The sequence below is a fragment of the Myodes glareolus genome, chromosome 5, assembly GCF_982192425.1.
Source record: "Myodes glareolus chromosome 5, mMyoGla1.1, whole genome shotgun sequence".
NCBI classification, from domain to species: Eukaryota; Metazoa; Chordata; class Mammalia; order Rodentia; family Cricetidae; genus Myodes; species Myodes glareolus.
The window spans coordinates 18234154-18257521 of record NC_142030.1 but is presented as its reverse complement, the minus strand read 5'-3'; the positions used below and the strand labels follow the sequence as shown (position 1 = coordinate 18257521).

General features: G+C 43.9%; 1 protein-coding gene across 6 annotated transcripts in view; it reads left to right on the top strand.

Annotated features, from left to right (window-relative positions):
* The window catches only part of Sdccag8 (SHH signaling and ciliogenesis regulator SDCCAG8), a 197375-nt gene that overhangs the window by 27778 nt on the left and 146229 nt on the right, over positions 1–23368 (top strand). For all 6 annotated transcript variants that reach the window (XR_007232499.3, XR_007232498.3, XR_007232497.3 and 3 more), the window contains exons 8-10: positions 100–288; positions 7351–7489; positions 16349–16501. Coding sequence is in view for 2 of the 6 variants with exons in the window: in XM_048436432.3 (XP_048292389.3) it covers positions 100–288; positions 7351–7489; positions 16349–16501 (481 nt within the window). In the remaining 4 variants the exon portion in view is untranslated. The remainder of the gene's footprint in view (positions 1–99; positions 289–7350; positions 7490–16348; positions 16502–23368) is intronic.

The window sequence follows — 23368 nt, the reverse complement described above, 5'->3', positions numbered from 1 at the left end:
CCACACCACAGATGGTGATGGAAGTTCTCTCTGACGCTTCATTTGAAAGCACTGCACTTTTCCCTGGACATTACCTAGAATTTTTCCTCTTCCTTTTAGGAAAGACTTAGTTGAATATCAGAAAACCTGTGAGGATCTTAGGGAAAGATTGAAGCATAAAGAATCTCTTCTGGCTGCTGGTGCCTCCAGCCGCGTGGGCGGCCTCTGTTTGAAATGTGCTCAGCACGAGGCTGTTCTTTCCCAGACCCACAGCAACGTGCACGTCCAGACCATCGAGACACTGACTAAGTAAGTATGCATCATGTCTGGACACCTTGCCAGTGGGGGATATCGTGTCTCTAAGGGCATTGTGTCCTTTGATCCCATGCTAAGTCACATGTGGTTAAACTCCAAAATATCTAGATTTTAGGTGGTTCTTTTATTGTAACTTTCTTGAAGAAATAATAGCTAGGGTCTGGTCTGCCGGCTGTGGGTAACCATATCACTGAACAAATCTTTTTACCTCTTAGTTCAAATCTCATTTGAAGTAAGGGAATTGAAACAGATAATCATCACGGGTCGCCCAGGTCAGTGAACCCAGTCTTAGCACTGTTCTTTACAAGACTGAGTAGGGCGGGAATTCTTTCAATTTCCCTGTATCTTGGATTTACCAGTGTGGTTTGGGCAGAATGGACTGTCAGTACATCTTCTTAATGTGCCTATTGCAAAGAATATTTATTCTGATTTAGTGCAAGAAGGATGCAGATGTAGGCTGACTGGGGAGTGGTTATGGAGGTTTTGTCCAAGTTCTCACCAGGCTGAAATACTCCAGTCCTCCATGTGCATCTCTTGTTCTGTTTCCTTTGGAAGAAGAAGTCTTTTTTTCTCTAAAATTTCATTCAGTGGAAATTGAAAATTATTGTTTATTGTAGCATCCCGTGCTGCTTTGCATTCTGTGTTTTTCTATGCAGATGACACTTGTCTCCTCTGTCTGCTCTGCTCAATCCAAAAGCCCAGCCAGCATCCATTTCAGAGTTATTTCCTCACTAGGCCCCACCCACTCGGTCCTCAGCTGGCATCATGATTTCCTATAGAGTTTTAGAATATGTCATGTACACGTGAAAGCAGCATGGACACTTGGTTTATTGCTTTAGCTCTGGTCCTAGCAGAGTATCTGCTCAGGTCTTCTCTATCCAAATTCCTGGCTTCTCTAAGGCTAATTCCAGTCAGCTGGTCTCTGACTCCGCCCCCTGATTAAAGGTTAACCGTGTTAACAGTCTCGGAGGGTCACAATATGATTAAATATCCCCTAACATTTTACAAAAATGAATTACGTATGAAGAGCCAAATGTAATTCAGGCTGTGAGAGTATTAGAAGCGAACTGCCGGCCTTTAAGTTGGGTGCTGAGTATGACGCCCAAAGAGAAAGTCACAAACAGAAAACAGTTATTCCCTCGACTCGTTAAAAAATTAGTTCATGGACGCTGGGCATGGTAGCCCACGCCTGTAGCCACAGCACTTGGTAGATTGAGAAGTGTATGCCAGCCTCAACTATAGCACAAGATCCTTCTCACAGAACATAAGGTTGGGCATGTTGCTCAGAGGTGTGATACTGATCCAGCATGCCCAGCTGGAAATAATCTTAATTCATTAATTTATGTAAAGTAAGATATTCCAAATTAGAGAAAAAGACTGTGGAAATACTTGCCATTTATAACTAACTAATAGAGTATGCGTACAGTTTTGAGACGAAAGCAGCACATCGACTACACCGTGAGGAAAGGAAAGGAAAGGAATCTGTGAGAGAGGAAGCTGCCAGCAATGAGAAGATGGCCATTCAGTTTGTACTTAAGGAAGTTCAAGCTGAGGAAAAACTAACCCATCAGAGTGGTGAGGATTAGTGATTGGTGACTGCAGTGAGGGCAAGGTTAGGCAACCATTTTTTATGCCCTGCTGGTGGAATATGAAATTAGCACAGCCACTTTGCAGGGCGCTGTAGCTCTAGCCATTACTATTTAAATTTTGCATTATGGTTTCCCGTGAAGAAAAGCTCATGTGTGCTCACAGCAGAGCACGCATAAAGACTGCCTTCGGAGCATTGTTTGTAATGGTGTGGGAGCCTGAGCATCCTTCTATGGGAATAACCAAACTGTGGCTTGTGCCAACCCTGATGAGTTATGGATGGCATTTTAAAAAAAGAATTGGGAGCTGGAGAGATGGTTCAGCCAGTAAAGCTGCTAGATGATCTGAGCTTAATCTCTGGACCCACAGAATGGAAGAAAAGAACCGACTCCTGCAGGTTGTCCTCTGACCTCCACAGGTGTGCTGTGGCACATGCACGTGTAACACACACACAAAGTAAATAAATATGAGAAGTTAAGAATTGTTCACATGCATAGTTCACACAAACTTGCATCTGCACGTACACACATAAGGAAGTATAGAGGATACATGTGAACTAATGTGAAACTAACTCCAAAATAAATAAAACTACTGAAGATAACACCATTGTAAAGTCGTTAGGTCAAAAACAATATTAGACATTTCCTCTAGGTTCATAGAAATTGATTTGAAAGACTAGACACCAGATGTTTAGCAATGGTTAAAGTAAAAAGGTGACCAGAATTCTAGATTTGTTTCAAATAGTCTTTAGTCACTAATTTTACTTGGATATGTTAGAAAAAATGAAAATAAAAAATATTTTATATTAAGTAGATTTTCAAAGGTAGTTTTAACTAGTTTAGTAAAATTTCCCAACAAATAAAATGGCCACAATGTTTACAATGGTGAGCAGGGGCCACAGTGTTCACAGTGGGGAGCAGAGGCTACAATGGTTACTGTGGTTGAGCATCTGGCTTTCATTTAGTAATTAGGTTCTTGCCAGTTAAGACACTTGTCACTGTCTTAAGTTTGACTCGGCCTCAGAAAGGAAGCGCCAGGCTGCCTAGCTCCCGTTTCTGCCGTGTCAGCAGTGTGCTCCATGTTCTGCTTTAGAAACAGAAAAGGGTGAAAGGTCTCTGCTTTGTTCTTTTTAGGGTTTTGGGGTTGTACAGCTCCGTTTGCCTACTCTGGCTTTTAACCTTTCTAACTTACTACTGCACACTGTTGCCCACTGAGTGTCACACTGACTTTGGAAGGCACCCAGCATGGATCAGGTTTGGGTTTCTAGCTTTGTGTACTTGAAGTTGGTACATACTGCGTGGTTTTAGGTAGAATTCAAAAACTGGACCTTAAATATGATAAATCCAAAGAGGTTGCTGGGGCCTTTTTGAAATATGGCCTTAGGAAGCTGGTTGTCAGCTGACTCACTCCACCCTCCAGCAAGTACTGCTCAGACGTGTGATTCAGGGGTGACTTGCATGGCAGACCAGAGTGGGATGAGGCATAACCTGGGGACCAGACCAGCCGTATGTTTGTGATGTTTTATATTGGGCATATAGGGATTTGTAGTGAGTAACTTAGTATTTGTTGATATTGGTTGTGATTCTTAAGTTGATTTAAGTTCTTCTGAAGTGCCTTCCACTTGGGCCGCTTTGTGCTGGAAAGAAGGTCAAAGTAATATTTACTTCTCCTATTCCTTTTCTTAGTGATCACATGTCAGTAACCATCAAGGTGGTAGTTCAGAATTGTCAGAGAAATCCTGGTGAAATCTTGGTTACTTTTTTTTTCTGAGAAATGTTTCCCCTCGTGCTGCCTGGGATTCGATCCATTTTGGGATCCTTGACTGGCTTCTGTCCAGTTGGCTTTGAGTGGCTGCAACAGGGAGCTTTCCAGAAACGGGAACAAAGAAATGCTTCATCAGCTTTCTGGACTTTCCTTTCAGATCAGTAGTACTAATGCTTATTATAAATACTTCAAATTGGTGATGCCATTCCCTAGTTATTCCGCATTTCAAGGTAAAGTTGACACATATCTCTTAACGCAGCCCTGCCCTGTGTATTTGCTCTCATGGCTGAAGGCGCTCAGGGTCTTTGCTGCTTTCAGTGCTGCATGAGGTTCCTAATGTACCACGGTCACCAGTGACTGCTAGTGCAGGCCTTTCGGGCTCAGGACCTCCAGCTGTGTTCCGGTGGTGTCTTTCTGCCCTAACTGCTCACACCAGGCTGTGGAATAGTATGAGCTTAACATCATGTGGTCAGCCATTTCCTTAGGATGCTCCCTGGCTGAGTCCCTGAAGCCATCCATGTGCTGTTTTAAAGGGCTTGTGGAACTTTGCCTTGGAAGATGTCACATATGTCTGTCCCTCTGTGAGAACATCCTCAGCCTAGCGCTGGATTTGCCCTCTGAGTACAGCTTTAGGGGCAGGAGTACAACTGCCCAGTAGTCCACCTGGCTGCCTGCCGTGGTGACTTCATATTTCTGAAGAACAGATAACCAGTAGTCTTGTCAGATGCAAGAGGCAAGTGTGGGGTGAGAAACAGGAGATCAGCTAAGAAAGTGTCAGGCAGATGGAGATGGGGTGGCGGAAGCACCACTTCCCATTGAGAGCCTGGGCTGCCACCCGGAGCTCTTTGTTTCCTGAGTATCCGCTGTTGGGTCAATGAGGAAGCGGAGATGGAACCCAGCCAGAGGCGAGCTGCAACTAAGAGTAGGGTCCTAAGCTGCTGGCTGGGATGATTCTGCCTTGCTGCCAGTGGTCATGGGAGGAAGCTGGAGCTGGTCAGGCCAGTCTCTGCAGATGTTCAGTTACTCGTTTTGCCATCTTCTGAAAGATGATTAATGAAACAGCTGTGCTTGGGTTCATCTTTAATGATTTTCCATAGATTAAGAGTGGATGGATTTACATTCTGAAACATCTTGAACTAGAAGAATTAACTTTGACTCTGCTGTTTAAATAAAAACGACCTTTTCCATTTAAATCTCACAATATTATGACAGTGGGAACTTTCTCTTGGGGTCACTTCTGGAGTCTTCCTGTTGGGGATTTCCATATTGAGCTTTTTGGTTTTATTTAATATGGAAAAGTAGTAGACTCCAAAGCAGATTAAAGTATTCTAAAGATTTTAAGTTTTTAATTTTACGTTGAAGTACTGTGTGTGCGTATGTTTGTGGGAGCACACATGGCACACATGTGAAAGTCAGAGAACTCGGGAGTTGGTTCATTCCTTTCACCATGCAGGACCTTGGGATCTAGCTGGCTTGTTGGCCCTCATTTACAGCAAGCATTTCCCCAGCAAGCTGCCTTGCAGGCCCTGTACATTTGTTCTTTCTGTCATTTACTTTGTTGAGCATCTATTACATGACAAATGCCAGTCTTGATAAGTGGATGCCCCCAAATAGACTAAGTGGATTAGAGATGTCTCCCATGAGAAGCAGATCTGTTAGACCTTGGCCTTGTGGTATCTGCTAACTTGTCCACACACTGAACTGCTTGCCGTTCTCTTCGGGGTTGGGAACTATCTTTGTGATACTGTAGCTTCAGGGCAGATAAAGGGTGTCACTGAGTTAAAACGTCTGCTTCTCGGTAGCTCTCAGAGACTTAAGAGAGGCGACCCCATGATTCTCAGATTGTGAGCCATACAGGAAACTTTTCTTCTAGGATCACAGTTCTTTGGGATTGTGTGTCCTACGAAGCTAGTCCCCTTTTATCTCACTTATTTTTTGCGACTCAGATAAGCACAAATTCTACTTTGCTTGCATTCAATTTATCTTTTACTTTAGAATAATTTAATCTGCTTTTGAGTCTTCCACTTTCCATATAATTATTGTGCTTCATAATATTCAATCAGAATAATTAACTTTTTTTATTTCATGTAGAATAAAAATTGAGTAATTTTCATCAATTTCAAACAAATCAGGAAGCTCTAAAGGAAAGCTCATCATAATTCTATGAATTTCATGCTGTTTGTAACAATTTTTTTAATAAAAAGGGCTTTTATGAATGTGTTCAGCACTCCATGTTTCTTAAAATATGACTGTTTTCCAAATAACCACAAATAGTTTAAATTCTTGTCTTCGGGAGATTTGTTAAAAGGAATTATTGGTTAGTTTAGAAGGGCATTCAGACTCAGTGTTTGCAATCTTCTAAATTAATGTTTGGTTTTCTTTTTAATCCCAGTTGTTTTTCCTCTGACAGTTTGGAATCTGGCAGTGCAAGCAAACTGTGAGCTTTGATTTTAGCGGTTTGGGTACTGCGCTGCATAGCTGGTCCTCTTGACAATGCACATGACGGCATATGTACAGTCCGGCAGGCTTTGCGTTATGCTTTGTATGTGTAGAAAACAGACCACCTTATCTTTCTCTTTGGCTCACTGAACATGTCATTTTTTTTTAATTTTATTTTTATTTTACATATATATGTGCCGGCTTGTCTGTATGTGTGCCACATGCACACAGATGGCTGTGGCGGGTAGAAGAAGGCATTGGATCCCAAGGGAGGAACTAAACTCACAGCTTTGTGAGCCACTTAATGGCGCTGCTGAACCCAGGTTCTCAAGAAGAGCAAATTCTCTTACCTGAGCTGTCTCTGCAGCCCCCTCTACTGGAGTTTTTTATACAATGATAAGTTCCAAAGTATCCTGAGAATTTGATCTGGAGTTTATTTAACCTGTGAAGCTGGATCCTACTATTTTACATGCGTGAAAATTAGTATTCTGCTTAATGCTGCCCCCAATAAGCAGCTTTATCTTTGTGTACATCTGAAACTTGTTTAGGAATAGGTGAAGCTTGCTCAGGATCAAAACCAGTGGCCAAGATTTTGTTAAACTTGAATGTCATATGTATAACTGGAGGGTTGAGGGTCGCATAGCACCTGCCCACTGAAATGCACAGAACAAGTGAACGGACTACAGGTTTGTTCATAACTAGCTGAGAGAATTTAACTGGAAGGGAAGGAAAACTATGAGGCCCATGAGAAAGATGCAGAAGTACGGGTTTGTATTTGTTCAGGCAAGCAGGAGCAGCAGTCCTGGCACTGCCTCTGCATCCCGCCCTGCCAAGGAGGCAGACCCTGGTTCCTCTTCGGAAACTGAAAATCTTTCCCTGGACTCCTTGTTGAGAGGCTGCCTTTGATGTGCAGTGCAGTCTTCTGAACTCCATTGCTTTCCCCAGCTCCTCCACTTCCTTTTCCTCAGTCATTTGCTCTTTCTGAAGCTCTGCACGGTGGTCCCTCATGTGCCAGCCCTTTCCACAGAAGCCTATTGTCCCATGCAGCTGTGGTCCCGCCATGAGCAGCTCAGCCTTTCAGGCCGCTCTGCCTGCCACTCACTGAGGGAGGACAGAGGGCCATTCTCTGGGCTGCGCTGTAATCTGTGCTGGGCAGGCCCTCGGTAGCAGTTCTTCTGATACACACGAATGCTTTCCTTTCTTCTGACTTCTGAGTACACGATCACATGGTCACTTCTCATGTGGGTGTTCTATTTGTGCTGACAGAGAGAGGGATGACTTAATGTCTGCGCTAGTTTCTGTGCGGAGCAGCTTGGCAGAAGTGCAGCAGAGAGAGACAAGTGCCTACAAACAGGTGAAGCACGCTGTGCAGATGACCGAGGAGGCCAGCTTTGAAAAGACCAAGGCAAGTCTAATGGCTGGAAATGGGTACAATACACAGCCACTGTTTCCCCATGTATGTTTCTATGATTGTTTTAATAACTAAATTAATTCTAACCACACAAAGCAGATGCCAGTCCACCACTGTTGACTTCTCTAAATTAAGCAAACTTTCTATTTGGAGAATTCTTATTCCTCTGCAAATATGTCTGTCCTATTGCTGTTCAGAGCTCATAGCACAATGTGGGAAGTGCCTTGGTGTGCTTAATCTGCTTGCTTCCTGGGTGCTTTCAGGTTTGCAACAGCCTCATCACCGACTCACTTGTGTGTCTGTGTTCCTGTTTGACTAAAGGCAAATGTTTCTCCTCTGTGTAAGCAGGAACTGTTGGTACATCGAAATATGCCAGTGTTAATCACACGTGTGTGTCCAGTAGCATCTTTTGATGTAACTTAGATTCATTGTGAGCTGAATTAGTTGTACCTGGTCATAGTAATAAAATAATAGTTCACACTAAGTGGCCAGTGTTCTAGACACTTTGAATAACTGAAGGTTACTATTGGTTGATTGTTGTGGTTGAGGATCATACTTTAATCAAAGTTGTTCTGTATTTCCCTTTGATGTGTTACTGGCTATACTTGAAGTGATTAATTCTTGACATTTTAGATTTGTGGTTTTGGCTTATGTGTGCTCATCTAGTAAATTCTATACAGAACTGTGTCTTACGATTTTCTTACTGTGAAGATACCATGACCATGCAACTCTTATAAATGAAAGCACTTAGCTAGGGTGGCTCACTTACAGTTTCAAAGGTTTAGTCCATTATCATCATGACAGGGAGCGAGGCGGCACACAGGCAGACGTGTTCTGGAGTAGTAGCCAAGAGTCCTACATCTTGCAGGCAAAGGAACTTGACTGAAATACTGATCCTGAGCATAAGAAACCTTAAATCCCTCCCCCACAGTGACACACTTCCTCCAACAAAGTCACACCGCCTAATAGTGCCAGTCCTATTAAGACTATGGGGGTCAGTTACATTCAAACTACACATACTGCAACGTATGAAGAATATGAAATTTGAAAGGACCTCTAGCCAGACACCTTGAAGAAAGGGGTACTCAGTATGTAGTTCCATCAGTGTTTTATGAAAATGTGATAATTCAGAGCCAATTGATTCTGTATCCAGGGCCATCACAGCCACTCCCTATCCATTTCCCTCTAGGCCCTCTGTAACATTCCCAGGCTGGTTGACCCTCACTCTTCGCTGATTTCCTTTCCAAGTGGATCCACTTGTGACCCAACTCCCTCACATGTTCCTTCTCTTCTAAACTCAGCTGGTCTGGACACCACGAGAGTCCAGCTCTCCTGACTTTTCCTTTGTCCCCAGGGCCTCTGCTGGAGGACTGAGATTTACTGTACTCGTCACAGTTTCTCTACCATTACCCAGGGGAAACTGACTCTAGATGTTCCTGGACACTGAGGAGCTTTAGCTTCTGACCCTTCCTCTCTTTCTTCGTCTCCAGCCATTGCTCATAAAGGTTTCGAGATCCATTTAATATATGGAGCAGCAGCCACGCCAGTCCCCATAACTCCTGATCCTTTTCTCTCTCTGTGTGTCATACAAACTAAGACCATAAATTCTGAAACTAGTCCCCAGCCCAAGCCTTTCCTCCTGGTCCTCTACGCCCAGCCTTGCTCACTCCACGTCTTCCTGGCCTTCACTTCCGCCTCTCCTTCTGACTGTCATTCTCCTTGTTTCCAGCTGGGGCTTCCCTTCTCACCTAAATATGAATTTTATGGCCTCAGACGGCACTCATTGTATCTGCCATCCATCCCGTCTGTTTCTCACTGAAAAGCACCTAGTCCACTACGATGCCCAGACTAGAAACAGGACCCTGTCCGCTCTTCTAGCCCTGGCTTTCAGTCAAGTCATAGTTTCTGGAAGGCTTTCTTTTTCCCTTCATGAAACTCACACTTTCTCACTGGGCAAGTTCGTCTCAGCTGAGAACTGTTCCTCACTGCAGTGCCATCAAATGTGCCTTGTTAAGCCTCCACTGCCTGTTCTGGTTTGAGCTGGAATGCCCCCTTTATGGTCATGCATTTCAAAGCTTGGGTTGCTAGCTGGTGGCTTTGTTTGAGGAAGCTGTGAAACTGTGGGGACAAGAAGTGTGACTGGTGGAGGCAGGTCACCGTGGACAGGCTCCGCATGTTTCAGGCTGGCCCCACTTCTGACCCCATGCATCTATCATGATATAAGGAGCCTCCGTGGCATGTGTCCACTCCAGGACCTCTGCTGCCCTCCCTGCCGGGACAGACTGAAACTGTGAGCCAAAGCCAGCACACACTCCACCCCTCAGAGGCAATCCACGGCTGTGGAAAAGTGTCTAGCACGGTACCTTTGACTGTGCATCCTCTCTCTCCTTGGTTACTTCTTTCTTTATCATCTCCTTCTCTAATGCCCATTTCTCTGCCTGATCTCCTGGGTGGGCTTCATTCCTCCTTCACCCATGTCCTTGAACACCCCTTCCTGAGGCTCCCCACCACCCCCCATCACTGCTCCCTGGAGCTTCTTTTCTTGCTGCTCCTAGACCTACGCTGCTGGTGTCTTCCGCACAGCCATGCTTTCCTCTCCCATTTCTCTTCTGTCCACTGTTTGTTGAGTAATGCCATCCCTCTTCCTAGACGGCAGTCCTTAAAATCCCTCCAGCGTTGCCCCACCCCGACCATGACTTTCTCATTCCCATGCTGTTTCTCTGCAGAGTTCCCTGTTCGGCTGTGCCCACCTTTCACCTCCTCTACCCCTGTGGTTTTTCTGTGCCCTTCCGCCATGTGTGCAGACTGTGGCAGTAGCCCCCTGATTGCTTTCTCTTGGGCATCTCCCTTTTCCAGCCTGTCTTTTGCATTGTCTTAGTGTTCCAAACTGTAAATACTCCCACTGAGGGAACTCCCATATCAAATGTACTAATTCCCTAGCTGGCCTTTCAGAGCCTTCAGTCTGGCTGTTCTCCGACTGTCCTGGAGTCACCTCTCTCCATACTCAAACAACTGAAGAACGTGAGTTATGACTCAGCATTTTCATGGGTCCACTGGGCCAGCACCAGTTGCTTTGTGCTCCTATGTGACAAACACGTTTGTCAGAGGAGGTTCAATTCAGGTAGCAGTCTTTGTACAAACTCTGCGGCTTCTTGTTTGAATTAATCTCTGCTTCTCTGCCCCCACTGTTGTCACATAAAGTCGAGGTGACGTTTTCTAGCTGTCTGAAGGACTCTTATGTCTAGCCCTGGGTTTCTCACGTGCCATTTGGATATTCATTGCAATGAAGAGAAATTAGTAATTTTAGCTATAAATGTGATATTAAGTAATTAATGTCTTTTGAAATATAATGGTTAAGAATGAGCTAGCCCAATTGTCAACATTACCTCTGGCAGCTAATGGGGCAGATGCAGAGGCCCACAACAAACATGAGGCAGGGAGAGAGCCAGAATTGGAGATTTTCGTCAGGTCTCTACCCTTGGAGCTTTGGGAATCTCGTGGAAGTGGGGGAGGAAAAATTGTAGGAGCCAGAGGAATCAAGGACACCAGGAGAACACGGCCCACAGAATCAACTAAACAGGGCCGAAAACACTGAAGCAGCAATTTTGGAGCCATGATTGGTTTGCTCTAGGTCTCCCGCATATATATTATGGTTGTTAGCCTGATGTTTCTGTGGGACTCCTACAGTGGGAATGGCATGTCTCTGACTCTTTTCCCTGCTCCTGGGATTTTTTTCCTCCTGCTAGGTTGCCTCACCAGCCTTGATATGAGGGTTCATGCCTCCTAGTCTTGTTGTACCTGTCCTCTCTGAAGGGAGCCAGAAGAGGAGTGGATCAGTGTGTGTGTGTGTGGGGGGGGGTGGTCAGGAGAGAGGGAGAACTGGGAAGAGTGGAGGGCAGGGAAACTGCAGTCAGGGTGTCTGGTACAAGAGAAGAATAAGGAAGGAGGGGGGAGAAGGCGCACTGAGGCTTCACATACTGTGAATCCACATTTTCACTCAAGTGACAGGAATGGAGGCAAAGGCTGGTTGACGTGATGTGGTGAATGTCTAGGAGCTTTTACCTAAAGTTCTGATAAGACATAGGAATTTTTCTTCGGGGAGTCTTAAAAGATAGTGAGCATGGGTGTTTTCAGTTTAGAACTACTTTTTAATACAAAGCAGAAGTTAATGTGTTTCTTAGTGTCTTGGTGTTTGTTGCCATCTAGTGGAAGTTATTTGTATTGCATGCCAGGTAAAAGATTTTACTGCACTGTTTATGGTTGTGGTGACTGAAAATACCCATAGTGTTTATAAGAAAACAAGTATCTGATAAGAAGACCACAATGTCATTTTCAGGTAATGGTGTGAAACTACAATCCATCAAATCTCTACTCTTCCACTTTATAGATGTGTGATCTGGGCAAATTCTTTCATGTTTGAAAACACCCAAGTGCTAAGAACCACTTAAAATTTCATACTGGGGATAATGGAATGAGGCTGTGCCAGCCACTTAGAAAGTCTCTAATGCAGAGCAAGCGCTCAGTGAAAAGCTTTACTGGAAAGTGTAAATTATTGCAACCGGAGATAGTTCTTAAAAAGAAATGTGAATGACAAAGGGTTTGTAGTACGGGACTGATGAAACTCCAAGAAGCAGCTGTAAAAGTTCACGGGCCTCCAGCCTGGCTGACTGTCCTCACAGTGCAGCGGCTGAGTGCTGTGCAGAGGCACAGGCTTAGGGAAATGGACCGAGCACAGCAGAAGTAAGATAACCCACTAAAGAAGGTTTTCTTTAAAAAAATGTCAATATAGTAGGTTAAATAAATAAGTGTTAGTTTGTTTGTTTTAAATTTCTCCATTATTTTGTGTCTTGGATTGTGGTAGAATCAAAAAAGCAGAAATAAGAAACTTGGATGTTGTGGAATATTTGTTTAACTATGTAAAGATGTGGTACATTTGTTTATGTGCAGATTACTTTAACTATGTAAAGGTGTGTTACTTTTGTTTATGCTGCATTTGTGTTTAATTATTCAAAGATGAGCTGCATCTGTTTCACCTTGCCTGCCTAAGGCACCTGAGGTCTAATAAAAAGCTGAATGCCCAATAGCTAGGCAGAGAAAGGATGGGTGGGGCTGTCAGACAGAGAGACTAAATAGGAGGAGAAATCTAGGCTCGAGAGAGAAGGAGAAGGAAGAGAGAACGAGAGAGATGTCAGCCAGCAAGACACAGAGACAGCAGAAAAGAAGACACACAGAGAAGTGAGAAAGGTAGTAAGCCCAAAGGTAGAAGGTGGATGAAGAGAAACAGATTAATTTAAGTTAAAAGAATGAGTCAGAAGCCTGCCAAAGCTAGACAGAGCATTCAAACCTAATAGTAAGTCTCCGTGTCATGATTTGGGAGCTGGTTGGTGGCCCCCTCAAAAAAGCCTGGGACACTTGGAGTGGAAAAACTTATCAGAAAAGCAGTGAGCACTGGGCTCCAGCTACGGGGATGGAAGTAACGCCCTCCTCGCAGCACGGCGTCTGCTCAGAACAAAACCAAGCTGCCAGTGCCTTTAGACAAAGACAGACACACAGGACAGAAGCCCCGGAAGATGTTAAGGGAGGTGACAGAATTCCTGTCTACTGAAATGGTAGTATTAACAGGTATTTTTGTGGTGGTACTGGAATAAGTGAGCTTACTGTTGCATTAAAATGTGGCATATACAGTTATATAGGATATGTAGGCATCAGTAATAAAAACAACTGTTATTAGTTTATATATTTGCTCTATTGTCGTTATTTGACTATGTAACCCATATACATATACGTATGTATCTCACTGTGAAGCAGTGTGTAGTATTGCACCAGCAGTAACTTTATGCATTCCATGTTTAGAGTGTTTCTTGATTGCATCAGGTAGTCATATGACCTATAACATCTAGGCTTATGTAAGTGTGAAATTACATAATGATGCTTTTCTCAGAACATGGTTGCTGGTGCATGCCTGTGAATAGTCTCAGTGTAGATTTATGGACGTATTTCTGGTAAACAAGTTATTTATAAATTCAAAGCAATATATTGTTCTATTCATAAGTAAGGAGCTCAATTATGTTGATAATCATTTTTATTTAATGGTCTTGTTTCATAAAAATAAATCCATATTCATGTTTCAAAATTTATGTCCAATAACAGTGAATAGTAAATCCTCATAATATCTTATTTATTATTCATGAGTTTTTCACTGGAATTTCTAGGAAACTATTCGTAACAGTTGGGAAGGGGAATTAGAGATGTCATTAAATAGGTTTCCTGATTTAAAGCCTTAGTTGATAGATATCATTTTTGTTTTGGAAAATGTTTGACTCCTTTATGATAGTAATAGTTACCTTTGGCTTACTAAAACTAGAATTAGAAATACTGAGTCCAACACATTACGTTTTGAAATGAGTGTTGATGGGGACAGCATGAAATGGCTGGCTGCAAATGAAGAATCTTGAATTGAATTTGCTGGCGTGGAAACGCACAATTCCCCCCATTCTCAAGGCTGGCAGCCAATTCTACCAGGTAAGGAAAAGGAGAACCCATCTCCCCAGATACCCCAGGGAAAATGAGTGCAGGGCACACGTGGAGACGCCATCCCAGTTGTGACATAGCTTTGAGGATTTAATTACCTCATGGAGAGATGTCAGCTGGGGTCCTGGAAAAGAAATAAATGGTAGCCCTTGAATTACAAGGACTAGCATTCTGCAATAGTTTTGTAAGTGTTGGGGTTAAGTATCGGGTTTAGGAACCCCTCAGCCACAGGTGAGGTCCAATGGAAAAAGAGACAGTTTTGCATCTTAGGGGCTCCAAACTCCCTGACCAGAGGGTAAAGCGATTGCTGCTCAAGCATTAAGACCAGACTTTGCATTCTGATGCCCAGATCAAAAGCCAGATAGGTGTGTGCTCCTGTACTCTCAGTACTGGGGCAGAGGTTGGCGTTGTGTGGGGAAGGGGAGACGGGCATCTCTAGGGCATGACAGCCAACCAGTCTGATTGGTGAGCTGCAGGTTCAGTGGGAAACCCTGTCTCTAAAGTTAAGGTAGAGAAGAAGTTGAGGAGTACTCTGGCTTCTACGTGCACATATATATGTTCACTACATACATGTACACACACACATTACTAATTTTTTTATTTCCAAGTGTTACTAAGTCCACTGCTTTTCTCATTATAACCAGGTATAAATGTCACAATAAATTAAAAGTAAATAAAAGTGAAAGCTATTTAAAATGTTTGACTATTGATTACATACCCAATGATGTCATAACTGGTTTGTAACCTAAGGTTTACTCAGTGCTCCTCTTGTTCCCACCACTCTCTTGTCCCCACCACTCCCTTGCTGGTGGCTGGCAGAAGGCCGTCCACCAGCAGCGGTCAGCACGGTGTGCTCATGTGACTTACAGCCACATTCTGTGTTTTCCACCGAACCAGCCTGTGCCTTGACCTCTCCTCCTGTTCTGTGCTGACTGGATTCTTCCTTCCACTCCTGCCATCTGTGTTGGGCTGCTTTCTCGGGTGTTCTCAGCCTAAGTTGTTGTCCATTTGGAAATTTCTTCGGATATATTGGTTTTATTTCTTCTACCGGTAGTTTTCATTACGACAGGAAAAGTTGCAGCTTTGTCGTTTGTTGTCACTAGATTAATGGAGAGTAATTGTCACTGATAATTGTATTTTGAAGCACAGAATTCAGTATTTCCTAGTATTTTATCCTCCAAGGGATTTAGTTATGAAAAATATGCTTTTCATTTTTTTATAATCAGCTTTAAATTTATTTTCTGAGGCATTCTTCTAGTCTTTAGCTTGGGACTAACTCTGTTGTTGTCTAACTCAGAATTGTGTTTGTTTTGGTTAACCAGACACGTGTGAAATTGGCTGTCATACTTTAGGATAGCAGACACGTCCAAAATAAAGACCTGAAGGTGAATGTCTTCTAGATGAAGGGAGGACAGTTCACAGATCCTAGATATTCTCAGTCTAGAGTTAGCCTTTAGCAAAGAGCAGTATAACTATACAGAAAGCCTAACAGCGTGCCTTGAGACCATTTCCATCTCCATTGTCAACGTCTGTGACCATCCAACTTCTACAACCTGGGCTCTCTGTGGCTGGTGCTGTCGGCGCCAGAGACGTAAACAATGCTCAGAAGACAGACACCAGAGCAGCAGAACTGTGTTGGGTTTTCGTATGGTGATTTGAAGTTCCATTTTATTGTTGGCCATTATAGATAATGGCCAAAGGAAGTAGGAGAGTTTTTATTTCTGGAAAGCATTGTGGGCAATTTTGAACAAAGGAAAATTGTGACTTTTTTTTCAGTTATGAACTTTTACTGTTGCTGCAAGATGTCCATCCTGATAACAGCAGGCAGTAAGCTGTGTTTAAGGGGAGTGAACTAATTCTTAGTTATATTAAGGAAGCTTTACTAAATAGTGTTAATAGATGCCTGCATATAATAAAATGTAGTTTTCAACATCTACTTTAAATTTTCTATGTGTCATTTAAAGAATGAAAATACTTTGAATGACAAGGAAATGAGATTTTAGTATGTTTTCCATGAAGCACTAGCACCACAGAAGGACACATAGCAAGGCGCTTGGCCTTTCTGAGCTCATTTTCAGATTCTGATTGCCCTGTGGCCACCATCAGGGCCAGCAGAGCTCTCCACCTGGCTAGTCCTGAATCCTCAACTGTGCCGTGGAAACCTGTGAGCAAGTGGGACGTCGGGTGGCATCTGCCATGACAGTCCGTGGTGGTGGGCTGTCGAGTGGGTCTGAACTGTCTTAGATAGAAGAACGTGTACTTGTCTGACTGCTCGCTGGTGCTTTCTCACTCCTGATGCCCTTCTCATTCCCTGTCTGCCAGGCTCTGATCCAGTGTGAGCAGCTGAAGAGTGAGCTGGAGAGGCAGACAGAAAGACTGGAAAAGGAGCTTGCCGCTCAGCAAGAGAAACGGGCTTTTGAGAAGGAGATGATAAGGAAAGAAGTAGCCAAGGAGAGAGAGGATGCAGAGTCAAAGGTACCGTGCTAGACACTTTCCCAGGGCCCAAGGGATTGCATCTGAGGGGTGGAGTGTAGGGGGAGGGAAGGGCTGGCTTTGCTCATAGTTTCAGTCTGTCCTGACTGGGAGGGCAGCAGAGTTCCTGGCAGTGGGGGCATGTACACCCGAGTCCTCATCCAGCCCTCCTGCTGCTTTCTGCAATCCCCATGCAACCCTTTCTACCTCTTTCGGCTCTGGCAGATGAATTGGAGACCCTGAGGATGAAGTCATGCAACTAAGGCTGCTGTCCCTTAAAAGTACAGACTTTAGGGAAAGGTGGCTACTAAGCAGATATGTTCATAAATGATCAAATCTCTCAAGCCTAGACAGTCACAAAAGGCTTCTTGTCAGGAGGATTTTGAAGTGAGGCTGAGAAAGGTGAAGGGATAGGCAGGGGGCTGATTGAGTTCAGGAGGAGGAGGTGTCATGTCCAGGAAAAACACAAGCCCTTAGGAGCTGACGCTCTGTGCGTGATCGGAGTTTAGAACCAGCAGGTGGTGGAGCAGAGGGACCCGGGAAGAATAGTGGAGGGTGAAGTGTGGAGAAGTATACGGGGGAATAAATCACCCATGCTCTTAAAGTCTACATGATTATTAGAAATTTCATTCAGATGTGACATTAAGTCACAGAAGGCTTTATATATCGGACGGTGTTGCCATGATATGAATATCTGAGGAAAATCACCCTGTTGATAAATTGGAGTAGAAGTAGAGTATATGCCAGGAGGTCATGTTGGGGTTAGGTTTGGCACGGCGGGGTGACATCTTGGATTCAGGAGATCACTGGGAGGTAGCCGCTGGATTCACAGTATGTCATCACTGGCTGCTTCCTCCCCCACCTTGTGCTGTACTTCCTTTTAAGATTTTTAGTTTCTCTTTTCTTGCAAGGTACTTTTGGGGCATTTTCTTTGAACCCATATCCTTGATTTGAGAGTTGATGATGTGTGCCTCTAAAACATGAGAAGACCCATCCAGAAAGGTTTATAGACCTTAACAGGTGTAGATTTAGATAACTGGGAACTGCTCTGCCTTTGATTCATCGATGTATCGGTTCCTAAAGCCTTAATTTTCCACTGAGCTCCTGACCCTCCTTTCCTTTTTCTGCTTCTCCCAGTAGAAACAGTTCATCATGTTGTCCCAGACAGGGACCTTATCACCCTTGGCTGCTCTCCCTGCCTTCCCCTCATTGCCACCAAGTTAAAGAAGCCCATCCCATCGCTTTGACTGCCCTCTCCCTACCCTGCTGTTCTCTTACCCTCGTTGGCAGGCACTTCTAGCCCCTGTGGTGTCATTGCCACCAACCTCAGCTCCCTATCTTGTTCTTTAAACCCCAGCAGGGATGATTTCGTGCTTTAAAAGCCTTCTCGTCTCCCTGCAGTCTCAGATAAACCTAAAGCAAAACCTAAAGTCTCTCCACCATTTTTCCTGTCTCTTCAGCCTCATCCCCCTTCACTTTTCCCCTCGTGTCCCTACCACACTGACATCCTTGCGCTTCCCCGATCTTTCAGGACCAGTTTGCCCTGTTTGTTTTTTTGCTTTTGTTTGTTTTGGGTTTTCATGGCAGCATTTTTCTGTGTAGTCTTGGCTGTTCTGGAACTTGCTCTGTAGAATAGGTAGTCTTGAACTCACAGAGATCCACCTGCCTCTGCCTCCCGAGTGCTGGGATTAAAGGTGTGTGTCATCACTGCCTGTTTTTTGCAAGGTTTGAGTGGGCTTCGTCTCTTATCCAGAGAAGTCCTTCTTTGTTCTGTGTGATCCTTCAAAGTTCTTGGAACAGCCTCCATCAGAGCCTCCCAAAGCAAAACTAGGTTCTGCTCTATGGGTTCCCATAATTGAGTTGATTGCAAATTCTTGTGGGATTGTTGCCTTCTCTTTCTGTGAGTCCCTGCATGTATAAACCAGTATCCTCATTGTTGGCACATTAGCACCTGCTCAAATAGGTAGTTTTGAATGAAGTATGGATAATGTACAAGGAAGGGAAAGAGGGCACCATGGCATTGGAAAGGCAGGACTAAGGGAGAGGGTCGGAACTGATCCATCTGCAAGTGATCATGTGAGTTCTCGGGGCAACGGCAGTATTAGCTGAGGTACAAAGAATAGGCAGGATTTAGAATCCTAGTGACTGAGGAAGGTATGGAGGGAGGTGTAGCTTTGAATTGGCTATCGTTTGTGTGTGTGTGTGAGAGAGAGAAAATAGAATCACACACACACACACACACACACACACACACACACACATTGTGTGATCTTTTACTTTTTTGAATTTATGAGGGACCCACCACCTAGCTTCCAAATGTATCACATCCACAGAAGCTTATTCTTAGTTATGAATGCCAGGCCTTAGCTTAGCTTATTTTTTGCCATTTTTTAAATTTAAATTATCCAGATTACCTTTTGCCTCTGGGCTCTTATCTTTTTCTACTTTTTGTTCGTGGCTTGCTGGGTGGCTGGCCTCTGATGTCCTCTTCTTCTTGTTTCTTGTACTTATCCTCTCCGCCTGCCAGCCCGCCCCAGTTGTCCTTGCTCCTGCCTCGCTATTGGCTGTTCAGCGCTTCATTAGAACCATCAGGTGTTTTAGATAAGCAAAGAATCGCACCTTCACAGAGTTAAATAAATGCAGCATAAACGAAATTCACACACCTCAAAATGTCCCCCCCCACACACAGCTATTGCTCACAACCTGGGCATTTTTATTTGGGAAGGTGGTTGTTTAGTGGAAACCCTTTGACTCAGCCTTACAATATTAAAATGCTTGGATGAGAATTTCAAAAAAGAGGGGGAAAAAGAGCAACGGATTGTGCTTGGTGTTATACCAGGTGCGTTTCTACCAGAGTCTCTCCCTGGAGGGCACTTCGTGAGTGAAGGTGGCAGCAGAAGTGCAGCACGCTGGCACAGGGAAGTAAGCTTTGGCACATTGGATCTCCGGTCGGGTCCTGAGTACACAGACAGATGTAAGAGTAAGGAAGCACCAGGTCCTGGCACCCAGGTGGTCTCAGCAGGGAGAACGGCTTCAAAGAAGAAGCTGGGGGAGAAAGTCCAGTTTGACCTCTTTGGGACTTTGTCCAACCCGTGGGAGTGATGACCGCTCTAAGTGCTTGACGGGACTAAAAGCCATGATGCTTTGCTTTGAAACTCGTAATTCCTGTCGTATGGTGGACATTGAATAAAAATGAGCCTGTACCTGTTATCATTTTATTTTAGGGAATGAGCAGTGGGCTTTCTGGGCAGCTTTATTGTACCCGTGAGTCAGTGCAGACAGACAGAGAATACTTGGGCAAGTAGCTTAGTTTTCTTAATCTCATTTCAGGGGAACTGAAAATTAATCCAATCCAATTTCCATTCATCTAAATCTGATACAGTTCTTTCTCTAAAGGGACTGAAGCGCACAGACGTGTGCAACACTAGGAAAGTCTGCATAATCAGCTTCAGTACTTGTCACGGAGATGCCTCAGGCACGGGTTCCAGGATCTTACTCACGAGTGTCCATGTGCGCTAAGAGCTAGCAAGCATGCGTCCCTGTCTCTCCTTACTGTGTCGTTGCCTCCTCCTCCCCATCCCCTCCCCACTTCTGCAAAAGACCTTGCGGTTTTGCTCTTTTGTTCTAGACCTTTTACAATTCCACAAGCAGATCTGAAATACATGCCCAGGATAAAAACTTACCAACACAAAATATTGAATGAGTTATTTATTGAAACAAAATGAGAAAGAAATTTCCTCATATTTTTAAATAGCATAATCCTTGTATATATAAGTGTGTTCATAGATGCATAGAAGGGATTGTCATTTGATCCAGTTGTAGCTATGGCATCAGAAAGAAAACATTTTCCTTTTTAAACCTGCTTTCTGGAGCTGGGGAGCTGGCTTAGTTGGTGAAGCGCTGGCTGCAGGAGCATGAGGATCGTTTGGATCCCTGATCCCCAGCACCCACATAATAAAGCTGGACGTGGCTGTGTGTGCTACAAACTCGGTGCTGGGGAGTTGGGGACAAAAGGATCCCTGGGGCTTGGTGGCCAGCCTGGGGAGCAGAATCTGTGAGTCCAGGTTCTGTGAGAGATTCTATCTCAAAAAATAATGTAGGTAGTGAATGACAAAGATACCAGGGCTGACCTCTGACCCCAATATGAATGTATATACATGTATTTACATACATACATGTACATTGCACACAAACAAACAAGTACACACATATACAACACGCACGCACACCTAGCACCAAGCTTTGGAATACAATCTAATAGGGAAAGTGACAAATTAATCATTACCTGTAAATATTAGGTTGGTAAAGTTACTGCACAAACAGGTGCTCCTGGTTTCCCAACAGTAGGTAGTCACCTCCTTCCCCGCTCCTCCATTTGTGTGAGAAACTCTAGGAGAACAGGTGTCTCTGCCTACCTGCCCATGTCTGCATCATTTCCCATGAATATTACCTGCTGTGAGTTTGTCTCTTGCTTTCAGTAATAGGCCTTGTTTGTTCTGAGCCCCTTTGGTTTGTCAGTCTGTCATTCATCATATGTTTATTTGATCACCCCCACCCCACAGCCCACACATTTTCTTAGTTGGTTCCCTCGACAATAGCCCATTGCCTGAATCCTTAATTTCTTGTATCTCTTCTACCACTTCATGCAATATTCAATGTACTGGAAACCACTTTGCAGAAATCTCTATCAAGCTTTCCCAGCCTAGGTGTCCTTGTCTCTCCCTTGCCCCTGTCAAAGTTTAAAGAACTTACCTGATGTCAGTGCCTTGGACATCCAGCCGTGTTGCAGCTGTCTGTGTTGCTTCTGGCCCTGCAACAGATGTGGATGGAGAAGCTCCTGCAGTGTAATGCTGACTTCCAGATGGTGGGCGTGGGGGAGAAGAAGGTGTGACAACAGGAGGGGAGGCCTCAGGAAGTGGGTGACAGGAGGCAGCAGACAGGTAGTGGGCAGAGGACCTAAATGATGGGTGGTAGAGGGCGGGAGTCCCACGGAAGGGAGGGATTTGATGTATGCCTTGTAGAAATGGACAGCATTTACAATTAGCAAAATAAATATCTGCAGATTTACTTGAAACATTGAGCATCCTTAATATGTTTAATAGTCAGATTTATCTTCACATAAATATGTAATATATTAGTTTTAATAGCTTGTCACTAAAATTTACTATTGTTGTATGGTTCCAGAAGACCTATAATTACAGGTTTATGATATGGATAGTCATGAATTTGAGTTCTTAAATTAATTAAATTGATACTTGATTTCCTGTTATTTCCTTTGACATTTAATTATTGGTTCACATTGTAATATGCACAAAGGTACTTTGCAGTTTGGTATTAGCAAAGCTATGTGCAAATTAAGTTTTTGTACAATCTTTTAATGTTTGGAACATGAAAATAACTAAACCAAGTATTCAGTTCTCCATGATTTTAGAAAACTCAATTGTTGATCATTCGAAACCAAAGAATCTACAGGGCTTGTTGTTTGCATGCGTCAAGTTTGCTACTTATGTAATCAAATGCAGACACCTGACATCATTTTATTGCTGTGATGCTCTTCATTTACCAAAACTTTTGTTGAATATTGATATCTTAATAGAGTTTTGTTACCATATATTAATTATGTACAACAGTGGTTTCATCAGGATTTTCCATGCATGCATATAATATATTTCCATCATATTCATTGTCCCATCCCCATTGCTGTCTCTTGTTCCACTGGCCTATTGTTTCTGCATGTATGAACCAATGAGTTTAATTAGGCTTATTTGGTTTTGTTTGCTTGGGTATTTTGTTTTATGCTCGTTGATGTTTTGCCTGCATGTATGTTTGTGTGAAGGTGTCACAGAAACCCAGGAGATGGAGTGACAGATAGATAAGAACCTCCATGTGGGTGCTGGGAATTGAGCTCAGGACCTCTGGAAGAGCAGCCAGTGCTCTAAACCACAGAGCCGTCTCTCCCGCCTCTTATAAGCTTCTTATATGTATGAGAAAATTTTAGTTATTTATTTCAATTATAGAACAATGTGTCCATGTCAGGGACTGTGGTAGAATTCAAGCAGCATTGTTTCTCTAGCAGATGAAGTCGATATCCCATATGCTTGTTCTGGGTTGGGGTAGCATTCCTTCATCTTAGATGTGTCAGTTCTCCTAGAGGTTAGCACAGAAAAGTTGGAATCACTCAAACAGAGCACAACCACGAAGTCTAAGGACTAGAAAGCATTTTTGGTCCTGAGGAGAGACGAATAAGACCTGATACTGCCTACAGACGCCCTCAGAAAAGCACTCCTCCTAATTATTCATCCGTACTTATGGGGCATTTGGTACCTTTTAATGAACATGCCCTTGAGGAACTTCTAATACAAAACCCAAAAAACCAAAACCAAAGGGACAGGTGAAAACAATGGAACAGTGTAATAGGTACCACAGCAGTGGTATGCGGAGGCGGAGGGGGGTGAGGTGCATACGCGGACGTTGCTGCAGAATTACATGCCAGGGTAACTCTCAGAGTATTAAGCAGGACAGTGACAGCGAGAAGGGAAGCAGGTCCAGAGAGCGGACGGAAGTGTCCTGTGCACAGCAGCTGATTAGCAGGGCCGTGAAGGTCACCTGTGCTGGGACATTGAGGGCTTCCTGGAAGACAGGACATAATTGCACATCTGGTTCTTGACAGGACTGAGGAACACTAAATAACGAGAGGATAAGTGGGGCCTGAGAGAGAGGGCAGCAGAGAGCCCTGTGTTGATTTGGAGGGAGGGAATCTCCTCTCTTTAAATTATCTTTCCTAATGTTTCAAGGCCATGTGAGAAGGGACCTAAGAGTTGCCTGGTTCCCCATCGCAGTGTGTTCCATAGCGTATCCTACCTGCTGTCT